General features: G+C 39.0%; 1 protein-coding gene and 1 pseudogene across 7 annotated transcripts in view; both read left to right on the top strand.

Moving 5' to 3' along the window:
- The window catches only part of LOC145497757 (uncharacterized), a 123,771-nt gene that overhangs the window by 17,328 nt on the left and 83,095 nt on the right, over window positions 1-23,348 (top strand). For 3 of the 6 annotated variants that reach the window (XR_014050716.1, XR_014050715.1, XM_081477608.1), the window contains exon 7: window positions 1,540-1,717. The exons of 2 other annotated variants lie outside the window; for them this stretch is intronic. Coding sequence is in view for 2 of the 4 variants with exons in the window: in XM_081477608.1 (XP_081333734.1) it covers window positions 1,540-1,717 (178 nt within the window). In the remaining 2 variants the exon portion in view is untranslated. Of the gene's footprint in view, window positions 1-1,539; window positions 1,718-1,850; window positions 6,124-23,348 lie in introns of those variants that run through there. One more of the 6 variants, XM_081477606.1, reaches the window with a different exon arrangement.
- Window positions 10,361-22,215, top strand: LOC145497759 (macrophage mannose receptor 1-like; annotated as a pseudogene). The gene is made up of 6 exons (XR_014050717.1): window positions 10,361-11,595; window positions 13,068-13,502; window positions 14,992-15,378; window positions 19,106-19,501; window positions 21,211-21,303; window positions 21,877-22,215. The product of XR_014050717.1 is annotated as a macrophage mannose receptor 1-like (transcript).

Genomic DNA, 23,348 nt, shown 5'->3' with positions numbered 1-23,348 from the left:
GGTAGCGTTAGAGGTAGAGATATAGATATAGATATATATATATTTTACAACTTATGGCGATTAGATTGTAGATAATAGCAGAAATTGTACAAAGTTCGTTTACTGGTCGTGTTGATCCGAGTAAATTGTGCAACTGAACATCTTTGCCGTGTTGCGATCTTAAACCCTTTTCAAGAGTCTTATCTCCTTTGGAGAGCGAACAGATAAACTCTTTAGCGAAAACAACTGCCCCATAACAAGGCGCAAATTGCATGGCACATAATTTGCATAAACTTTCAAGTTGTGGTTTTTTGCGGATAACTTCCGAGAATTTGCGACCCTTAACGGAGTTTATGAAGAAATATTCAAGCTACATATTTCTATTGAATCAAGGGAGGAGTATTTTTTTAAAAAGGAACTCATTTATAAGGGAAGATGCGGCATTCTGTTTTTCTATTTATGTTAGTTTCATGCTCGTCTTGTTCATGTCACGCAACATGATTTTCTTCAGCAGTCAGACACAGTTTTCTAAAAGAATTGGCGATTGCTAATACTGCTAAATATATTTGAACTACTAGTGAAATAAATTTGGCTAAACTATCGTCAATACAGATTTTCCTTAGGACTTGGCAAGAACATTGGTTCGTCGATAATCTCGCACAATTCCCCGCACAATACATGTATAAATTTTAATTTTCCCTCACAATCTGCCTCCAAAATCACACGTTATTTTTTCTTTCCTGCACCCTACAAGAAAGCCAACTAACTTGGAGGTAAGATATTTAATTCAAGTTACCGAAAGTCTTATCTTTACAAATTTGGAGATCGACATATTTTGCGCAGTGCAAGAAACAAGCCGCATGTTTTTAAAGAACTACCAGTCCAAAAACGTTTTCGTATTTAGCTTGGTTTACTGCAATATGATTTGTTTTACTGCTATGTTGTAAATAATAACAGAAGTAGCCACATGCAGTCATTGACTACCTATTTTTTGTCAGTGTTTTCGTAGTTTGAAATCATATCGCGATCGGCTCAGGCGTTATCTCAAGAAAACGTTTCGAGCTGGCTAGCTTTCAAGCAATATAATTCGTGGACCGACCCTTTCTGAAAACGATTGACATCTTTGTATGCGAGAGGAAAGTATAAGGCGCGATTCTCACTAAAACTTTCTTCGCAAAACACCTCGTTCTGTCACGAAAAGCGAGCAATGTTGCGTTTCTCGTCCTAAGTTTCCATGGTCTATGCATGGCACGCCTGGCACATTGACCCCCCTTTTGCCGACCAAAACGCTCACATTTTATGACTCGGACTTTCCTACGGAAGCCCGGGTAAAGAGGGACTTTTTGGGTTCCTTCATAAGCCGTTGGATGTTTTTGTGGTACTGGTTCTCGCCTTAGGACAATCTAAGACAATTTCCCCTTATTGGTTTAGGTTACTTTTCGCCAGTATTACGCATGCTGCCACCACCAGCGTAAGAGCAGTCTATGCACTCTGTATTTTCTCGTATGTTTGTTTTGTTTTGTTTTTTTATACTTCGTTCGCTCATCTCTTTGCTAACAGGAACCAACTTGATAATCAAGACGGGTCGTCGTTGAGCCCAGAAAATGCGGCAAGAGAGCTTGGGTTGTCTGCGGAAGCAGAACCTGGTGGTATGAAACCCAAAAATCAGAGGCGGGAAACAGACCAATCTTCGAGTCAAGAGTGTGGATATGCCATGTTGACTCCTCGTACAATGATGGTAATTTCAATTGAAGGTTTGATACAAAAGCATAGACGTCTTAACAGTAAAACCTTCTTGTCGACGTTACCACTGTTGCTGTTCCTTGTATTTCAATTTCAATTAATTAATTTCTTGTGTTTTGTATGCACAGCTGCCAGGGGATAGTTCATATGCATCTCTGGTGAAATCCAAAGGAGGAGACTGTATCAATGAGTCCTCTGTGGCCGCTTCTCCTTTGCTGCAACACGATGACGAAGATCATGATCAGCTACCCACATACGTCAATGTACGTTCGGCAAACTATGCGAATATATAACTCGATAGATGAAGAGGGAAAGTGATGACATTAGTAGTCGATACTTGCCTTGAGTACTTGGATTCTGCTGGAATTCGTGATCATGCTTAAGAGATATTAATGGCCAATTGATGCTAATGACTTCAGTCACACATTAATTTAATTTATTATATGGCTTTGGCTTGTGGCCGATATAACGCACGCTCTGATTGGCTAAGAGCGAGATCTGAGCGGTCATTATGCAGCCGTAAAGCCCACGGGCCGATTACGGATTATGCAAATTAGGAAGAGCCCGGCTCTGAAAATTCACGCGCATTGAAACGATGAAAGCCGATTAAGAGCAGTAAGAGAAAGTAAATTTAATTCCGAGTAGCTGAAATTTTAGAGATTTTTCCTTAATAAAGTTTATATAGAAGTCGTTTTTGACTTACCAGACTTACAAGTGAAAAACAATCAAAGTTTGCCGAGTCTTAAGTAAAGCTAAAATCGCTAAGTGAAAAACACCATCGTCAGATCTGTCATGTATCCTGAGCAGAACACCACGAAGAAACATATAAGTTATCATCTTAGTCACAACAATTTACCGAAATATTGAACTCCGTCACAGTTCTCATGAAACAGATTCCCTCGCTTTAACACACGCAAGTGTAAATCAGCTTCCAGGATGATCAGTAAACAATCGGGCGGTTTCTGTCGGTAGCAGTGCTTCGGATAACTGCAAGAAGTTTTAGACGTTTACAAGGCTTGAAAAGTTCATCCATAAATCCCGGAATGAAGACGGCGAAGATATGTTGTCGAAACCGAATGCGAAGATCGAGTTATTCTGAGCGGTGCGTTCTGAAGCATTAGTATTTTCTTTCCCCGAAAGACCGTTTGCTTCGACGTTGAAGCGCTTTCTGTCTTTTCTATGTGCGTTGACGTTTCGCCACAAAAGTCGCAAAACTCCTCCATCAAGTTGTTGCACCACGATACTAACCTACCTTTTTGAGGCTGTGACAATCATTTTTCCTGTAAACAAATGTGTGTTTTTAACGGAATACGTACTTATACAGTGGTGAAGTTCACCGACTGTGTAGTTTTGCCCTGGGTTTGAGACGATGAATGAATCGGTAAACGCGCGCATCGCCGGATGTAAATTGACGACTTCCGCTCGAATATTTTTTTTTCTTTTCTTTAATATATGAGCCATATAATAAACAACTTAATAACCTCGACCGTTCAGTCGTTACGGGAATATCTCAAACCTCGGCCTACCGTATTGACCTCGCTATCGCTCGGTCAATACGGCAAGGCCTCAGTTTGAGATTTTCTCGTAACGACCTCACTCTCGGTTATTAAGTAGTTATTAATTTAATTAGGTTACTTTAATCAAGGAAACTAAACAAACAATTGAATGACATAGTCAGTGTAATTGGCGCCGATGTTGAGAAATCTCGAAATTTAAACATTTTCAGAAACACTTCCACCTAAAACAAAAGCGATGCTATTAATAATTACTTCAGAGTTTAATTACCTCTTAGCAGATAGACAGTTGGTTGGATAAAAAGGATATGTTACATTTTTTTATTACATGGAAGAATGGTTTTAGAAGTTCATGTTACAACATTGCCGAATGTTGGAGAATGAGCATAGTATATAGTAGGAATTATAACGTCTCCTTGCAGGTGTTCTTTCCTTGCCATATTATATTAATGACGCCATTCATAGACAACTTGTGTACTAAATGATAGATCCTGCATGCAAACAGGATACTTTCTGTTTAGTTAAAGCGACTTCATAGTCTTGTGGCTGATCCTTAAACTCTAGCTTGTTACATGTATTTATAGAAAGGAATCAGAAGGCTTTTTTTAGGCCAACCCGTGATACACTCTTTCTTTTCTATAAGAATATACTTTTTAAGAATGTATGCGAAATTTAAGAATATTTTGAGAAGCCGAAATGTGAATTTGTTTTCAGCAACACCTCTTAAGAACATGCAGAATGCTCCCATAGAGGTCACTACCTTAAACAACACAAATTTAAAGTGATTGTAATCGTTCTGACCTTACTGGCCATTCTTATTTTGATAACCTTGATCGTATTTTACGTCATGTATGTCTGACGTGGGAACTTTAAAAGGCAAGGCAATTCCCACAGTAGCATCCACCTCTTTACAATTAATAAAACAGAGTCTTTTTGTTACACTAAGTGAAAGTCCCGAAGACAGTTTGTGATCCCTACTTTTACCCACAGGTTCTGTTCTTTGAAATACTGATCTTCTCCCAGCCGATTTCTGTGGACTGTAGTTGCTGCCTGGTCAAAATTGTATTGGGTTAATTGTTTAATATTTGGGTCAACCTATTCCACCCGCCAGCTCTGCAGGTGCAAAACTGTCTAGTGTGTATAAAAGAGATTAATTCAGTTGTCGACTGAGTGGTAAATTTTGCGAATAAATCTTCCGAGATGTACAGGTTGAGACAAACCTGCTGTGAAAAAAAAAAAAAATTTTTTTCGCAATGCTATTTGTTGGTTCGTGGTCACGATGGTCCCAGATGAATTTTGACAAATTAGCCCATTGTCATGTGCCCCAGATGATATAATCTGTATAATGAAGGCCGTTTTTACTTTCCAATCGTCTTTGAAGGTTATATAAATAGCTTTGAACGGTAACTAATTAATGGTCATTAACCCTAATTAAGTCCCAATTACGCATATACGCGTAATTAATGGTCGTGTTCTTTGTACCACTTGTGACGTCATCAATTTAGCTGTCATCGGATATTCTTGATAAGCAGATAGTAGAACTGGGCTAGGCCTTTCCGTACAATGGTCAGGTTTAGATATCGACGACATTCCGACGTCGCAAATCGAAAAACCACCATATAAGTTTTAGTGCAAAAACCGTGGTGAAATGGTCCACTATGCCTATGATGATCAAGGTCCATTTCCAGGCTTCGCCCGTGATAAACATCCTACTTTTCACGGCAGCCAGAAAGAACACGCAACGCAAAAGGTAGCCAGAGTACAAGGACCGAGAAAAAAAAAGGAAAGGGGCAACAAACAAAATTGACAACGGGTAATGACCAAAAACACTCCAAATTTTGGCTTATGCGCATGCACAAAATTGAAATATTGGTCAATTTTGTACGTAATCTTCGAAAAATCTCTCCTTTTGATAAAAAAAAAAAAAAAAAAAAAAGAAAGAAAGAAAGAAAGAAAAGAGAAAGCTTTCTTAGCCAATCCTAGGCTTATTTAGCGTCATGGTGGCCTAAAAACATGACTAAACGGTAACAACGATATTTTTTTGGCGAAAATTTGGGACTCAAAGGGTTCTTTATTTACGCTATTCTTTTGCTAGTTAAGTTAGTAAGCTTTATACTCTCATTCTCTAAGACACTTGCATTATTGCATATTTTAGCAATACTTCTTGGCATGTTGATCTTTTATTAATGTTTTTTACATTGTTTTTATTGTTGTTGTTGTTTTTGTTGTTGTTGTTTGAATTAAATATCTTCACAACTACTGACGCCGGGACGCCGACGCTTGCTTCAACATCACAATAAACGGTAAAGATCTTTTTTGAATTTAATTTGTTACTTATATCATATTCTATATAGTTTTTATTATCACAAATTTGGTTTTTTATGTATGTACCCCGGTATTGTAGCTAATCTGCTCTTTCTTCCTGCGATAATCTTAGATCCAGATCCCACTCTGGATGGAGCCCTAAAACGCGCGGGATTTGGGAAAAAGTCAAAGTTAAGTAGTAAGGGAATATTGTGGTCACGAAAGTCTAGCTGGAAAAAGAACAACAACAATGACAACAGCAATTGCTATGACTACACTTTACTGAGAATTTAAGAACTATGAGACCGAGGAAACTGTGGTTCAAGACAATATATTTACTAGAATCGCCTCAAATTCGCTGAATGATATTCTAGCTTAATACAGTTCGGAAATTGGGCACGTTAACGGTATAATTTGAGCTTTAAATTTGAATACTAGTATGTTTGCCACACTAAGTATATGCGACACGCTCCGATCCATAATTCTAATAAATAAAAGTATCTGGTAATATTAGAAGTCAATCCATCCTTGTCAAACAACGTTTTAGATCACATGAAGTCCAAAGTCGTGTCCGTTGCACTTACAAGAAACCTTCAAAAAACTCTTTTTCCTTGGCCATCGTAGTTTTAGAAGAAACAAAACACAAACCGCGGTGATAAACATGGAACCAAAACGCATGTTAAACAAAGTTAATTTCCTTGACGTTTCGTATGTACAACATACATCTTCAGAAGTGACCGTTAACTAGATTGCAATTGAAATTTAAACGCGAAGAGAAAGAAAAAGACTGGTATCTAATAATATGTAACAAGACTAGTAGTTAATAACAAACAGATGAGTGGAAAAAAAAAAAAAATTACCATAATAATAATAACAATACAAAATGCTAGTCAAGAAAAAGTTTTTCACTGCCAACGTTTTCATTCAAGGCTGGCTTTAAATCACGAATTAACAATGTTTCCTTAATTTTACAATGTATATCTGACCTACCAGTTGCTAAGATATCAAAATTGTCCCATTTAATATTATGACCCGTGGAAGTAACGTGATCCGCAATGGCTGAGGTGTGACCGCTTTTAGCAAGGGCCTTAAAATGTTCAGTTTTTCTATCGTGTAGTCGACGCTTTGTTTTTCCTATATAAAAATCATCACAGTCCCAGCAGCTTGCCTTGTAAACCACCTTAGACATCTGAGAACGGCTGAACCTGTCCTTGTACGGGAAAAAAGATTTGATTCGGCGGGTGTTTCGGAAAATTATTTTAACGTTAAAACAACCATAAAACTTATAGATACAAGATTTAAGTTGCTGGGTAATTACTTTACTTTGGAACCCTAAAAATGGTAAAACAATGAAGATTTCTCTCTTGGGAACTGTAGTGATAGGGTCTTTAGGTTTGTTTTGATGTCTATTCACTACATCGTTCATGTTGTACGTGATGATACCACGGGGATAACCATTGCGTGACAATAGCTTCCTGAGATCATCCAAGGCAGACTGTAATGATGAAGACGATGAACAGATGCGAAGACAACGATAAGTAAGGGTGCGGATGAGGTTTATCTTGTACTTGCGAGGTGTGAAGGAGTCCCATTTCGTGTAAAGGCCAGTGAAAGTTTTCTTACGGTAAATGGATGTTGAGAATGAATTGTTATGGCGTTTGACAAGAACATCAAGGAATGGAAGTTCGCGATCCTGTTCAAATTCAATGGTAAAAAAAAGAAAAGCCATTTTGTGTTTGACGGCCAGTTTTTTGATCAAATTGATGGTGTTGCCATGGGCAAAAAACTGCCAAAAACCTGCCATGGTGTTACCATGGGTAAATAACTGGCCGTCAAACATAAGAAAAGCCATTTTGTGTTTGACGGCCAGCTTTTTGATCAAATTGATGGTGTTGCCATGGGCAAAAAACTGCCAAAAAGCTGCCATGGTGTTGCCATGGGTAAAAAACTGGCCGTCAAACATAAGAAAAGCCATTTTGTGTTTGATGGCCAGTTTTTTGATCAAATTGATGGTGTTGCCATAGGCTCCCCTTTGGGTCCTGTCTTGGCCAATATTTTTATGTGTCATTTTGAGGAGAAGTGGGTGATGAATAACAGTGCTCGTCCTACCATTTGGTTCAGATACGTTGACGACACCTTCACCTTATTTGACAATAAGGACGCTGCTGGTAAATATCTCTCTTGTCTCAACGACCGACATGTCAACATCAAATTTACCATTGAATTTGAACAGGATCGCGAACTTCCATTCCTTGATGTTCTTGTCAAACGCCATAACAATTCATTCTCAACATCCATTTACCGTAAGAAAACTTTCACTGGCCTTTACACGAAATGGGACTCCTTCACACCTCGCAAGTACAAGATAAACCTCATCCACACCCTTACTTATCGTTGTCTTCGCATCTGTTCATCGTCTTCATCATTACAGTCTGCCTTGGATGATCTCAGGAAGCTATTGTCACGCAATGGTTATCCCCGTGGTATCATCACGTACAACATGAACGATGTAGTGAATAGACATCAAAACAAACCTAAAGACCCTATCACTACAGTTCCCAAGAGAGAAATCTTCATTGTTTTACCATTTTTAGGGTTCCAAAGTAAAGTAATTACCCAGCAACTTAAATCTTGTATCTATAAGTTTTATGGTTGTTTTAACGTTAAAATAATTTTCCGAAACACCCGCCGAATCAAATCTTTTTTCCCGTACAAGGACAGGTTCAGCCGTTCTCAGATGTCTAAGGTGGTTTACAAGGCAAGCTGCTGGGACTGTGATGATTTTTATATAGGAAAAACAAAGCGTCGACTACACGATAGAAAAACTGAACATTTTAAGGCCCTTGCTAAAAGTGGTCACACCTCAGCCATTGCGGATCACGTTACTTCCACGGGTCATAATATTAAATGGGACAATTTTGATATCTTAGCAACTGGTAGGTCAGATATACATTGTAAAATTAAGGAAACATTGTTAATTCGTGATTTAAAGCCAGCCTTGAATGAAAACGTTGGCAGTGAAAAACTTTTTCTTGACTAGCATTTTGTATTGTTATTATTATTATGGTAATTTTTTTTTTTTCACTCATCTGTTTGTTATTAACTATTAGTCTTGTTACATATTATTAGATACCAGTCTTTTTCTTTCTCTTTCCGTTTAAATTTCGATTGTAATCTAGTTAACGGTCACTTCTGAAGATGTATGTTGTACATACGAAACGTCAAGGAAATTAACTTTGTTTAACATGCGTTTTGGTTCCATGTTTATCACCGCGGTTTGACTAAGATGGGGTCTATAAATGGCCATAGAATATGACTATAATGGGGTAGGGGTTCTGAGAGGCCAGCGGCACATACCCAACAAAGATTGGCCCAAGTACCCCCCCCCCCCCGGGGATTTGCTCCGGTTCCAAAACATTTCTGCAAGACGTCATACGTATCTCGAATGTTGGCAACACGTTGTCAACGCTCCTAACATAAGCCAATCATATTTTTGCGTTGTGAGAACAACGCATAATTCAAACTCTTGGGCTTAGGCGGTAGTCCCTCCTTTCGCGCGCTCCTCGCCACCGGGATTTCGCGCGGCTATTTATTTCTCGCGGTTTTCTTTCGCGTCACGCACGACGGACTAAGCGAAAGAGGGACTACTCGTAGACTACAGTAATACCCGCACTCAACTCTTCTTCTGACTGCAAAAGGGGACGATTAAACTTTTATTGTGAAAACGTGCGGTAAATTACCGACTCCGCGGGGATCTAATCACTTCTCATCAAATATAATAGATTGACAGTTTTCTCGCCTTTTCTGCTTTTCGATCAATGGTGTTTGACTTCGCTCGGGTGAAGCAGAAATGAACAAATTACAGACATCAATGCAGGCTCACTTTCTTGGCGCCTCTTTACCAGACTCCTTCCCGCTTGATCGCTTTGCTCTTCGCCGCTCGCGCGCGTGACTCGAGGGTAAGCCTGCTCGCAGGCTATCTCATCGCAAGTTATTTCCGCGCAATCTATAGAAGAATATATTTATTTCGTTCTTATTTTCGTTGGTGGATAAGTTTATATCCTGGTTGCTGAGAATACAATTTTTTCCTTGTCTGGTCTGTTTGAGATCTGACCTTTGATCAGATTGATATATAACCAATAACAAGAGTGTATTATTTATTTTTTCGCTTAAAAGTGTAAATCGTCTGTACATTTCGTGACACAGCTTATTTTGAATAAGTTAATAGTGCCGTGTTGCGGTAACAAGATGCCTGCTTTAAGCGAAAATCAAGGTTCAAGCCCCCATGGCGTTGTTTAAATGGGTTTTAACTATCAACGGCCTACGCCTCATTGACCCAAGACAATAGCTTTCCGGTCAGATGGGGGACGAATTATCCCCCAATGGTGCTTTGACGATGAGAAAGTGCTTTGCAGCCGTTTGGACCGATAACATAATAATTATTATGAGAATAGTATCATATATTTTTTGTCTCAAACGTGTGACCTCAGTAACCTTCTAGGAGTAAATGTCGCGACAAACTTATGTGATCCGTGCGGATCCATCTAGCTCAATTAAAATGGCGGGAAGTCATACGGTCACGTTCGCTTCGTAATCCATATGTTGCGAAATTTGATGACCCAATGACGGATGGATGTCAAGGAACAAAGGATTTTCTCGCCTGACAAAATTTTTACAGCCTCCAAAGCTAGTCTACGGAATCTTTGAAGTTTCGTTGCGCTTGCAAAAATTTTGGTTGGTTTATGAAATCGTTCGCACTCGAAATGGCTGCGTGTTGACAGATTTTTTGGCAAATCAAACAAAATTTCGCGTAGGGCGAACAGGCCCTTATCCACCATATCGCCATGCACACCTCATTGGACCGGAAGTTGCGTCGTTGTTCAAGTCGCGTTTGTAATCTTTCTGCTCGCAAGATTCGAAGTCTTGGATCACTGTATTCATTCGTCCAGGAATCGATACAAGGCAAAATTAGTACGTCAACTCCTATAAAGTCAACTCCAGTAAAGAAGCGTCTGCTGGAAACGCCAGATGCACAAATCGGTTCGAGTCTTATCGCCTGTGACAAAAACAAACAACGGAAAGTCTTCTCGGAAAACTTTGGAATTTAGTCAAGAGAGGCTTAAAACGTCTGAGAAGGAAAATGACGATAATCTTGACCAGTATTTGAATATAGATAATCTTCCCCTAGGCGGCCTTGTTTATAAAACCAAATCTGGAAATGTGCTCGTAAGAATTCCCCTCGACGAGAAGACTAAATGTTTGCATTGGTAAGGCAAATATGTAACAATAACTGGCACGCCGCAGTTAACACTATAACAAAATTAATCATTCGTGATTGTACCCAGAGGCTCTAAATACTGTCAACAAAAATGCTTCTAATGAAATGGCAGAGAGTACCTACGAAAATATGTTGCTATGTAACAACCTAGACGAAATCACTGGGTTTTCCCACACAGTAGTGCGCATTTTCTGTCCCGTCGTCATTATCTTGTCCTTGGCACATGTGGCATTCAAGAAAGTGATGTTAATGCTGTGTCGCACTTGCTTCTGCAAAAATGTGCAGGCTTTGAAATACCAAAGCGTCGGCACTGTACTACAGTATTTCTATCGTACTGTCGATCGAGGCTCACGACTAAATCCTCGTTCGGCGAGAAAAGTAGCCTGAGTATCAGGCTTTTATTACTCGCGGGGTATACTCAGGTTACGAGAAAAGTTGAAGCTTTTTGTAAACAAGCTCGGGCTCTCAGAAGTTCGACTAGCTCAGCCAAACACGAGCCCCGTTCGCCAGCGAACGGGGCTTGTCTGCAAGCGTTTACTTCCTTCCCCTTCCCCACCCTCATCTTTCTTTTTTTGGCTCTCGCCCCATTTTCCGCGCAGGCAAAACACTGAAAATCCCGTTCCTCGGTACCTCGGTCTTTCTTTGCTCCTAAACTCCACGGAGACGCTTGCTACGCAGGCTAATGTTTATCGGTTTCAATGGCGATGAAGACGATGAATTTGGCGATGCTGCCCGTTTGGATCATAGTGGCGATTCAAATATTCCAGTTAGGCGTGGGTAAGTGTGGCGAAGAACTGCTCGTTGTTAACTCAAGTATACGATTACAACCATGGAATCACTCCATTTTGAAGCCAATTGTCATGCAAGGACCCACAATTCCGCGCTCAAAACTTGTAATAACGAGTTATTAAACACATAACATGTTTGATTACCTATTTACCTTGAATACAAATCATTTCATACATTATCAAATTAACTTTTCAGGAAAGTTTCACGCGATTTACACGCGAACTTGTTTTGACAAGGAATTGAAACGAATATCGCATTGATAGATGTATTTTACGTTTTTGCGAGTCAGCTTGTAAGCTGAGACCCCCACCTATAGACTCGTTTTACGTTCAATTATCATTTTATCATCTCATATGTTTTTGAAATGGTGGCAGCGATCGGCAGATCACGAACATTTGTTGTAATTCCCTTTGGTTTTAACACTGTCTTTCACAACTAGCGTGACCAATTCGTGACGTGCCCAGCCTTCAGCTCGCAAGCGATGTGTAACGCAACGTTTCTCACGTGGGTCGTTTTTAAAAGGATCTTTAAATCTAACGACTTTGTTTTCGTTAGTCCGATTTATTGATGATTGTACGAACTTCAAACACTCAACGTAAAACATCTCGTGTAGTACTTTCTCTGCAGTTTAACACAATTACAATTGACAATTGACATCCTCGATCGGGAGAGGATTACGGAAGTGAGCATCGAGTATCTTTTTAAATATTATTTGAAGGTATTATTATTTCTTGCACAGGGTAAAACATTTAACCCATTTCCCTACTTTGCCATACGTAAGCATAGAGTGTAATCGTTATACATTGTGTATAAATTGTGCCAATGATGTTTGCACAGGAAATGCTAGATTTCTTGCAGTGACATAATTGATCAGGATACATGTTTGGGCGAAGGATATACCCTTTAGTGTCCTTGAGATTATAAGGTGTCCTGCTTTTCACCGTCGTTGATCAGGAAAATAAAAACATGAATAAGTTCTGACCACGGTTAATTGAATGTTTTATATCCAGAAAGGGGGAAGGAGGGTGGGGGTTACTCTGTAAAGTATTATGCGGCCTGGCTCCGCCCCGAGGTCCAACCCTTTAACCTTTTATATACCATTATGACAGAAAAGGTATGCCTTTCGTATACCTTCTACTGAAAAAGGTACCACTTTCTCTTACCTTCTTAGGAACATCGCATCTCTTTTCTAAACCCTTGAAATGTAGTTAACGAGGTAATGCTTAATGAATTAAATGATACTGCCGTAAGACGATTCTGTCTTCGAAATATTTGGATTAAAGTCCCTTTTGAATACCTAAAATACAGATTTCTCTACCCTTTCACATACCTGAAGCCCATAAAAGGTACCCCTTTCTGGCGGAGCCTCCACCTATAAACCATTATGGGAGTTCCTCCCCTGGTTGGAATGCTTATAATGAATTACTTTTCATCTTTGATCGTAATTTTTTGTTACATAGGTGAGACCTTTAAATGGTTCAAAGGTGGCTGTTCCAATTACACGTTTCACGTGAACTCTTTCCGCCTAAATTGGGAGCAAAGCAGACAATTGTGCAAGAAGACTGGACTGGGTGATCTTGTCTCTATTGAAAGTTACGCGGAGTGAATGTTCTTGAAAAACACTATTTTAAAGTTGACAATAACTGACGAGTATTTTATCGGTTTGAGAAAAGACCATCGGTCTAGACAGTGGAGATGGTTAAGCAACAAGAGCACTATTCAGAAAGAGCTTCCTTGGGCTACAGAGGAACCGAATGGTTTTGGGGATTTTGCAAGTATGTACAAGGATTATAGGAGAGATTATGGCAAGTATAATGATTTGGATTGTACAAGACATTCCAGAATAATCCCTGGGTATATTTGTGAGTCTCCTGTCGATGGTTGCAATCAAGAGGGTAAGTCTTGGACATTCCACATATACTTAAAACGATTGTTTTCAACATTTTTTTAATCGTCTAACTTATCTTCGATGTGATGATCCTTACTTCCACTAGCAATGAACTGATTTCCCCTTGCGTTCATGCCTCATGCTTTTTTTGTTTTTTGGATCGATTATGAGATCTTAATCGTCTTAGCCTTAACGTCGTCAAGACAAAAGGTATGTTCATTGGAACCCGACATAAATCTTGACAGATGTTATATCGACTTGTGAATATCTCGAGTGTTTTCTTGCTCGGGCTTCAAACACTCAGTACAAAACATCATCACATGGAGTGGAGCACTGTCTCTACAGTAAGTTAACACAGTTATAATTAACTTTTGGCGGCCTCGAAATGGAATTTCAAGCAAAGGAAAAACATAATCCACTCCCATACGCAGGCGTAGTGTATAGTCATTATGGTAAACGCTAGATTGCTCGCAGGGACATGCGACTCATCAACGTATCCATCGACTTCCGCACAGCGAAACCAAATTCATGAAAGCCACCCCCATAGGCGTAGGGGCACGGGAGCGGGGGGACCTTATTGCCCGAAAAAAATTACACAGTGCCCGAAAGTGTTCTTCAAACGCACTCAAATCGCAGTAAAAACAAAAACGTTACAATTCTCACGTCTAATGAAACTGTTATCATTACAAGAAAAGTTACGCATACTCTATTAACCTTGATCGATAGCCACGTAAAATCAGAAACTTATAAAAGAAACATTTAATTCTTCCTCGTACGGAAAGTTCAAGAAAAAAGTTCAACCATCAAAAAAACAAAAGTCTTGGTCTTAATTTTCTTTGAGTTTTTTGTCATTGTTTTGTTGATGGAAATAGGTTTAAACAATATGTGGCTTTTCCAAAACAGAATACCTGGATCCTTATATCATTTGACCTTAACTCCTTAACAAACGTCAGAGAAAGTAACCTACAAGCCTGGTCTTGGCTACCTTTCTCCCGAGTGCTTTTGCCCGAATCATTAGCGTTTTGGCCGAAAAATTTCAAAAATTTCTGAAACTTGGCGGGGGGTGGGGGAAGGGGGCTGCTGCCCCCTCCCGCCCCCGTGGCCCTTAAGCCTATGGGCACCCCCAAAAAAATGTTGACAGAAAAACTATAAAATGAATATACTGAGAGGCAACGGCAATATGTTCGGGGGTAACAGGAAAACGTGGAACTTAAATTCTGCGTACGCTGAGTAATGTGAATCAACTTGTTGATAACAATTCTGTATGTCTTTTTTTTTTTCAGTAATTATTATCTTTTTAAAACGGAAGTTTTCATAGAAAGTAGAGTTGCTCTTGCTACACCTATGAAAATGACACGTCAATGTCGTTGCTACAAGCAGTGAGCTCTTGTAAATTTAACAATAACCACATTACCCCAGTATCCCAGTCTTTGTCGGTTGATTCATTTTCCAATCAAGCTTGTATGTTCTTTCATTCCTTTTTCTATGAATTTCAGATGGAGATAAACGTTGCTCTTGCTACACCTTTGAAAACGACACGCCAATGCAGTGGCCACTGGCAGAGGACAGTTGTAAATTTAATAATAAGCATCTGGTGGTTATGGAAACAGAGCGAGAGTGGGAATTTATAAATAAAGAGATTCAAAAATGGAATAGTGGCAACGAAATTGAATGGCACATCGGTTTGTACAGAAACTTGACAACTAAAAAGTGGACTTGGATCAACGGCAAAAACGTAACTATAAACAGATGGCAGAAGGATAAGCCTCAAGACAGTGATTTTTACACTGTGATGGCCAAGGAATCTTCAGATGGAGTTAAGGGATCGTTTAGCAGCATCAAGGGAAACATTTACCAAGGATGGATTTGTAAGGAAAAAACAGGTATGTGAATGGGTCTATATTCTCTACTTCAAGCAATCAAGCCCATCTAATTGATCTCCTCCCCCTTCCACATCCACCCACCCCACCCTCCCCCCCTCCGTCTTCCTCCTCTGCCTCCTCTTAATTAAACACCGTGACAAATCGACAAACACACGTCGAATACTGGTGAGACACGGCACACAGACACAAACCACACTCGAATACTGACAAGTACGGGTCAATGGAAAAGCAGTAACTATTTAGACAAATGACACGATGGCAAGCCTCATAACAGTGATTACTACGCCCTAATGGCCCAGGAATGGCCGCAAGAATTTAAGGGATCGTTTAGCAGCATCAAGGGAAACATTAACGGAGAATGGATATGTGAGGAAGAAACAGAGTTAAATACTGTGTGAATAGGTCTATATCCTCCACCTCCAGCAATTAAGCCCCATCTCATTGCTCCTCCTTCCCCTGTAACTCCTCTTCCCCCGCCCCTCCCTTCCTCCTTTCCCTTTCAATCGAGCACTGTGACAAACCGAGAGGACACCGTCCGTGACGCGAACAATGCCGGACGATTACTAACGAGACACGACAGGGAATGTGTAGAAGTAACAGGTTCAAACATTTGTGAATTCCATAAAGGCTATATCGAGCCTTTGTTTTAAACTAGAGGCTGAACATACTGAGCATGCAGAGAATCTACATTTCTTTAAAGCTGTTAATAACCATTGCGTTGCGCGTTTTGTTTGTCCGTGGGCGTTTTGCTTGTCCATGTAAGATGTGAAATAAGTTGAGTAGGAAAGGATAAGAAGCATTGAAAGCATCTTCAAAGCTTTTTCAGGCAGTCTAATTAGTGCATGCTTGGAGACCAAGGAACAGATAATTTAAAAGCTTACGCAGGATGCATGGTTTAAAAGAGGCCTGTTTTAAATCCTCAGTCCCACTGATTCGGCCTGCTTATACTTGTGAGTCCCTGAGATTGGTCGCATTCTGAATTATCTGGCGATTGGGAGGTTTAAGGAAGAGGTGGAAAATTGTTACCACTGTTATCATGCAGAAATTTCCTGATACAATTTTGCACGTTCATTTTGATCTGCTGTCACACGAGTCAGCTCCGCTCCGCTGTCTTTTCTTTCCTGCCATAATAGGCCATTCATTTTACAGTTGTGTGCTTACTTACCTGGCCTATGAATGTAAGGGAGGCTGGAGGCGACCTTGCTTTGATGCAGACCTCTCTGCTTTTCTCATTTAAATGCCAACTAGTTAGCATAAGAACAACTTGATTTACACAACAAAGGCAGTGAAGTCTTTATCAATACAAGGTCACATGCAGCCTCGCTGCCATTCAAAGGAACAGACAACTGTAAAAATGGCCCATTGAACACTTAGTATACATACTTACTTGTGGTCCTGGCCGTAAATGATATCGATACCTTTATTAATTTATACAATAGAACTTATACTACTCTCAAAATAGCTTGGACCTCTGATCGGAATGGTTAGACAGGTAACGTTAGTGTTTATAATGATAAATACTATGGTAGAGGGAAACTAGAGAGAATAATCGCTTAAATAAGGCTCCTAAGCAACACTCTTATTTTCCGTTGTAATAATGTTTTCCTGGCCCAGGCTGAATTTTCCTATTTTTCTGCCCACTTTAGGCTGAAGATATTCTTATGAAAAATCTTAGATAAGATAAAGGAATACTATCATGACACTGATTACGTTGAAATAATTTTGGAGCCAGAGTACGTTCTTTAAAGCCTAATATGACACACATAACTCAGCTGTTGCAGAAATGGTACTAGCATCGTACATGAGACTAGTGCTGAGCTTGTTGTTCTTCTAGTTTTGCCGATCAGATCAAGAGAACGGAAGAGTTTTATACGGTTTAGTTAAAAACAGAATTTTGTATTGTATTTTGTATATTGTATTTTTCTTAAAATATTCCTAAATTTCAGCCTCGATAATCTTATAAAATATATTCTTATTGAAAAAAAAAGTCGTACATGCATTTGTTATGGAAAGGTAAACTGTACTGAAAATTTCTTCAACACATAACTGCCAAGGAGTCTGCATGCTTAATAATCCGGTACAAACGACCACAACGTCGCCAATGGCTACCGCTAGCACCATCTCATCAGGTATACTTTTTGTTCTCTTTTCGAGCCTGTAGAGCTATAATACATATGGAAAGAAGCAGAGGCTGTACAGCAGGATATTTCCGTAGCATTGTTTGGAACATTGTCTCATTTGCTTTTAAGTTTTCTTCTGTTTATTTCAAATAGCACTTTAAAGCGCAAACAGGTCATGGTCATGGTCGTCATGGTCATGATCGTCATTATTATTATTATTATTATTATTATTATTATTATTACTATTACCTTGTATATACCAATTTGTATGGAATATGTTAATTAATGTTATGATGATGATAGTAGTATTAGTATTAGCTGATATCATGATTAGATACGGAAACATGTTTTACAGGTTTAACAGACATCAAATTATGTAACTATTATAGCAATTTGTAAAGCTTAGCTCTAGTTTCTGTCACAATAAACACTCCTCTTTTATTTATAGTTGTTGTTGTTGTTGCTGTTGTTATTATTATTATTATTATTATTATAGTTACATTAAGCGAATTAAATTGTTCTTGTTTGAACATTGTCTCATTTGCTTTTAAGTTTTCTTCTGTTTATTTCAAATAGCACTTTAAAGCGCAAACAGGTCATGGTCATGCTCGTCATGATCATGGTCGTCATTATTATTATTATTATTATTATTATTATTATTATAGTTACATTAAACGAATTAAATTGTTCTTGTTTGCCATATAATAAACATCTTATTAAACTAGCTTAGTCGGTCTGTAATGGAGAGTCTTGACCTCGGTCGTGTGTAGTCAGAGCTGAAGTCAGACCTCACTGCGTTCGGTCTGTACTGACGACCTCGGTCAAGATTCTCCCATACAGACCTCCTGCTCGGTTAATAAGAGCTAATTAATTCGGTTTGGCATTAGTACCTTAGCAATAACCTCAAGAAAAAACTCGCGGCGCTACTTCTTTTTCATTATCTATTCATCAAAGCATAATACTCAGGATATGGCGGGATTATATACCGATCGTGCAATCTTTATTGGCTATTCTCAGGTTACAAAACACGCCTTATATAACGTTTTTGCATTGACTTTGGAATGCAATAAAGTAATAAACTGTGGTTTTGCTTTCGCTAAATAATCCAAAACTGTTTAACTAGACTCCTGTAATGCGATTTTCACTAACTAGAGCAAGAAGTATGATCAAATATGTTTTCGTCGTTCCTGATTGAGGTTTTTGTTTCATTCTTCTTTAGTTTTTGCTCGCAAATGATCAAACGAAAAACTAGAATTAATCCCCTGTTAGGTTATCATCCTGTTCGCGCATCCTCCGCTTGATTGTTAACCCTCGCGCTCAGGAAATCGTCAGTCACCGTGCTAAAGATGGCGTTACAGTATTCGCTGTCGATGTTGTTATTGCTGTTGTACGTTGTATTCTGTTTTGGCCGCCTCTGCTACATGTAGTAGAAATGGTATACGCTTCTTCATCTCTCTAACGAAGGAATGCAACAAAAGGAAACTTAATTACATCCATATCACCTTATCCTAGTGCTGTCTTTGTCCGTTCATCCATTTTCTAATGTGTTCTGCCATTCTTTTCTTTTTTCTTTCTTTTCTTTTTTTTCTTTTTTTTTTTTTTGCTAGGAGCTTCACGTGGAGATAAACGCTGCTCTTGCTACACCTTTGAAAATGACTTGTTAATGTCGTGGCCAATAGCAATGGCCTCTTGTAAATTAATCAACAAGGAGTTAGTGGTTATAGAAACAGAGCGAGAGTGGAAATTTTTAACTATGGAGATTCAAACTCGAAAGAGTGGAAAATATAATGAATGGCACATTGGTTTGTATAAAAGCTTAACAACTGGGAAATGGACTTGGATCAGTGGAAAAGCACTAACTATGGACAAATGGCAGGATAATACGCCTAATGACAATGACAGTTACACTCTGATGGCCAAACAGAGGCCACCTGGATTTAAGGGATCGTTTAAGAACATCATGGGAAACACTTCTAGAGGATGGATATGTGAGGAAATAACAGGTATAAATATGACGTGAATTCCATAAAGGCTATATCAAGTCAGTTTATGTTATGCTTTCCTTCTCACCCTCTTCCGCTCCTTACCCAACCCCCGTGGAGGAGTGTTTTCTCCCTTATATGGGCTTTATAGGTATGCAAGGCCCCAAATGGTAGGGTTTTCAGTCGTTTTGATTATAAACAGGGTATGGTTTTTGTCTTTAACTGGGTATGTTGTTTAGAAGAAGCTACTTTTTTAGGTCATAAATGTGGACGGGATCGATCCACTACTACCAATTTAATTCCATAAAAATGCCATGAAATATTCATGAAAGACCCATGAATCTTTTTTCAAGGCCGTGAATATTGCAATTTCCTATTTTCAAGGCCTGATTGAAATCCATTGATTTTTTGGTTAAAATTCTTTGATGGTTCATGAAAAACATTTTCATGGCCATGAAATGTCGTCACTGCATGATCCAGAACTGAAATTAATAGATCATTAAAATCTGTTTTCATGGCCATGAAAATTCATGAATAAATCAAAGTTAAATTTAATGGGTCATGAAACATATACTACTAGATTTCGTGGCCCATGAAGTTGTCATTGAAGTTAGAAACTGACCAGACCTGCCTTTAATGGATCATGAAAATGTGCTCATGGCCATGAAAAGTCAGAAATATGAACCCAAATAAAATTTAATGGGTAGCTAAGGTGTAGTCAACAGTAGCCAAGGTTCTTGAATTTTTGACAAACTTGTATGACAGTGGTAGTAGCTACTCAGCAATAAACACTGCCAGATCTGCCTTATCTGCAGCAGTAGATTTGTCTCACAGTCCTTATACAGTGGGTGAACACCCATTGATAAATTTTTATTAAAGCACCTCCTCTTCCAAGATATCGCGCAATATGGGATGTAAGAAAAGTTTTGGACTTGCTAAAAACTTGGATTCCTGCCAAGAAACTGAACTTGCAACTACTCACTCTTAAGTTCGTTATGCTGTGTCTGTTGGTTACTGAACAAAGATGCCAGTCAGTTCACTTAATGGACATTAGACATATGGTTAAAGGGAAATCATCATACAAGTTTCATGTTGAAATGCTTTTTCCATGCTTTTTTTCACGGGATTTTTTCAATCAGGGAACTCCATGAATTAAACCATGAAAAACCTGTCAAAACGGCATGAAAACCTTGTGATTTTCCCACTAAAATATTCAGAAGTTTTTGGTTTCATAAAGGGAAAATCGCAGATTTGGTCATAAATGGGGTGAGGGTTTTGGGAAGCGGGCCGCGCACCCCCACCCAATTTTTCTTGTAGTATGCCCCGGGACCCCAGCCCAGTGCACTCTTTTCATTTACCATCACACCTTCAGGCGTCAATCACTTCGAATCCCGGACACTCCGGGAATTCGATTCGTTACTGTTATTTCTAGAGTCTGGTGGCTAGCTAGAGGGTAATCTTTGAAATAAGGATGTAATGTATATCATTGCAGTTGTAATCACTAATCAGTGCATGAGAACTCTGTTTAAACTTGGGCCTATAAACTTATACAGTGTAACACTGACTCCCTAAATAGCAACGTCTCATCAGGATGGTTACCTCTTACAAAACGATATAAACTACGGCTGTATGTGGGACACCTCATATAAGCAATCACTTAATTAAATAAGGTCCCCAACTACATTCATTTGTTATGGAAAGTTCAACTGCACTGAAATTTTCTTCAATAGATAACTGCCAAGGAGTCTGCCTGCGTCATGATCTGGTACAATCGCCAAAGGCTATCGCTTCCACTACACAAAGGACAGTTTCACCTACGCAAGGTAATGTTCAACGTTTTATAAGGTTTACATTTGCTTCCCTATTTCGTGCCTGTAGAGCTATCGTGTACACACTACGAGGTAAGTGGCAGAGCCTTGAGCAGTGTTTTAGAAACATTGTTTCCAATGTACACTGTGTCATCGATTTTCATATAAAAGTTTTTCTTTGTTACAAATAGCACTTTGTACAAACCTATCTAAGGTACGTGTCGTCTAAGCTCAATTACCTTCGATCAATCCACGCACAAGGTTGAATCTACAAAGTGGTTTTCGCTTAACTGAATGTAGAAAGTATTCGCACTTGATGTGGTTTTGCATTTCTTCTCTACTTTCTCATCCAGTCAGAAGTAAAACCAAAACCAATCTAAATCCCTCGCACACATTTACCCGCGCTTCATGTTAACTATATGTATTTGCTTCGAGTACTGATTTGCTCACTAGATTGTCTGTTTTCTTTGTTAAGGGCCTAAGTAATGACTTAATTAGGTTCTGGTTTTGCGACAGTCGATTAAAACTGCTCTACTTGCTTTAAACCTCCTTACAAAACAATTCTAAGCAACTTTTGTCACTTATTAGATCCTGCCAGAGACCCGGAAGGAGGGAAGCAGGCTTATAACAAAGATAACTGCTCCTCAGTAGTGATAATTCTTGCCTCGTTAGTAGCCGTATTGTCTGCTGCGTTGCTCATTCTTGGTGTATGTTTCTTATCTTGGCGAAAGAAACAACGAAAAGGTAATTTAGTGTCTTACCTATATAACATGTAACTAGGATGCTACTGATATCTGTATTTCGGTTATCTGCACGTTTACCATTCTCAATCTTTTATAACATTGAGACTTTTGAGATAGTATATATTGAATCTCGTGCGGCTTACATGAGGTCAAAAGCGCGATAAACCGCGCTAAAATGTTCATTCAAAAATCTGACAAAGCGACACATCAAAATAGCAGGTTTGTGGGTTACGTTTTCCTTTCCACTTGTTTTAAATTTGATGAGTGCGCGTCTAAGGCTGAACTTGAACACATGAATGGCTTTTACAACACAAATAAGCTCTAATAAGCTAAAATGAACAGAAGGCTGAGTCCTAAAGTAAAATGTTAGAAATGTAATCTTATATTTGTGCACGATGCAGTCTTTCCTTCGAGCGGCTGTTTCTTCAAGAGTTCAATTCACTATCGAGCGACCAGCGTTCGAGCAAGACTAAAACCCGGAAACTGAAATAATTTATCAGAGGCTACCTATATTTGATAAAATTTCCTTTATTAAAGCTCAGAAAAACTATTACCCTTAACGTTTTTGGAACAGAAGGATTTCGTGTGTTAGACAAGCACAGATCTGTTAAAGCTCTCATGTTCAAGTTTTGTTCGCCGAAAGCATTTAAAATAGCTTTCGATACCAGAAAAGTTTAACAAGCTTGTGCTTAATTTTACTGTCGTCAAATCGCTAGAAAATTCTCTCTAAAACTCCCGCGATGCATTACTAACCTCGAAAGGTTGATACAGACCAGTTTGTTGTTTTCTCTTTCTTGGTCCGTGTCTGAGTGCGGAGTGCCTATGTTCAACCACCTGATTCAACTTCCGCACGCTTAAATTCGCAAATTTCTTAAGCTCGAAATTTGATAGCTCACAGGAATAATGTTCCTCATCTCCGGAAGAATTATTATTTCCCCCCCCCCCCCCCCCATATTTTAGGAGAAGAAAAATAGGAATTATGTTTTACATCGATGAAAAAAAAAAATTGCCGAGAGAAACCACAAATAAACAAACTGACGTCAGCGTGCAACCCACGGGCAAATGGATCTAGCGTATTAGCCAATCAGAACGCGCGCTTCGCTAACGCTATGTTATAATTAAGAAATGGTATGCGCCTCGTTGGCTATAATCATCTCATATTCAACAAGCGCAATTGGAATAATTGTTTTATTAAAATTAAAACGCCCCCAAAATATAGAAAGTTAGACTAAAATAAAAATACAAATGCCTCAAAAAATCACGCGCACGCTTACCGTGTTTGTGGAGGTCCAAGGCAGAGTTTAATTTCTTTAACAT

This window comes from Orbicella franksi, chromosome 9 (genome assembly GCF_964199315.1).
Source record: "Orbicella franksi chromosome 9, jaOrbFran1.1, whole genome shotgun sequence".
NCBI classification, from domain to species: Eukaryota; Metazoa; Cnidaria; class Anthozoa; order Scleractinia; family Merulinidae; genus Orbicella; species Orbicella franksi.
The sequence above is the reverse complement of the archived record's forward strand: the minus strand, read 5'-3'. Positions and strand labels throughout refer to the sequence as shown.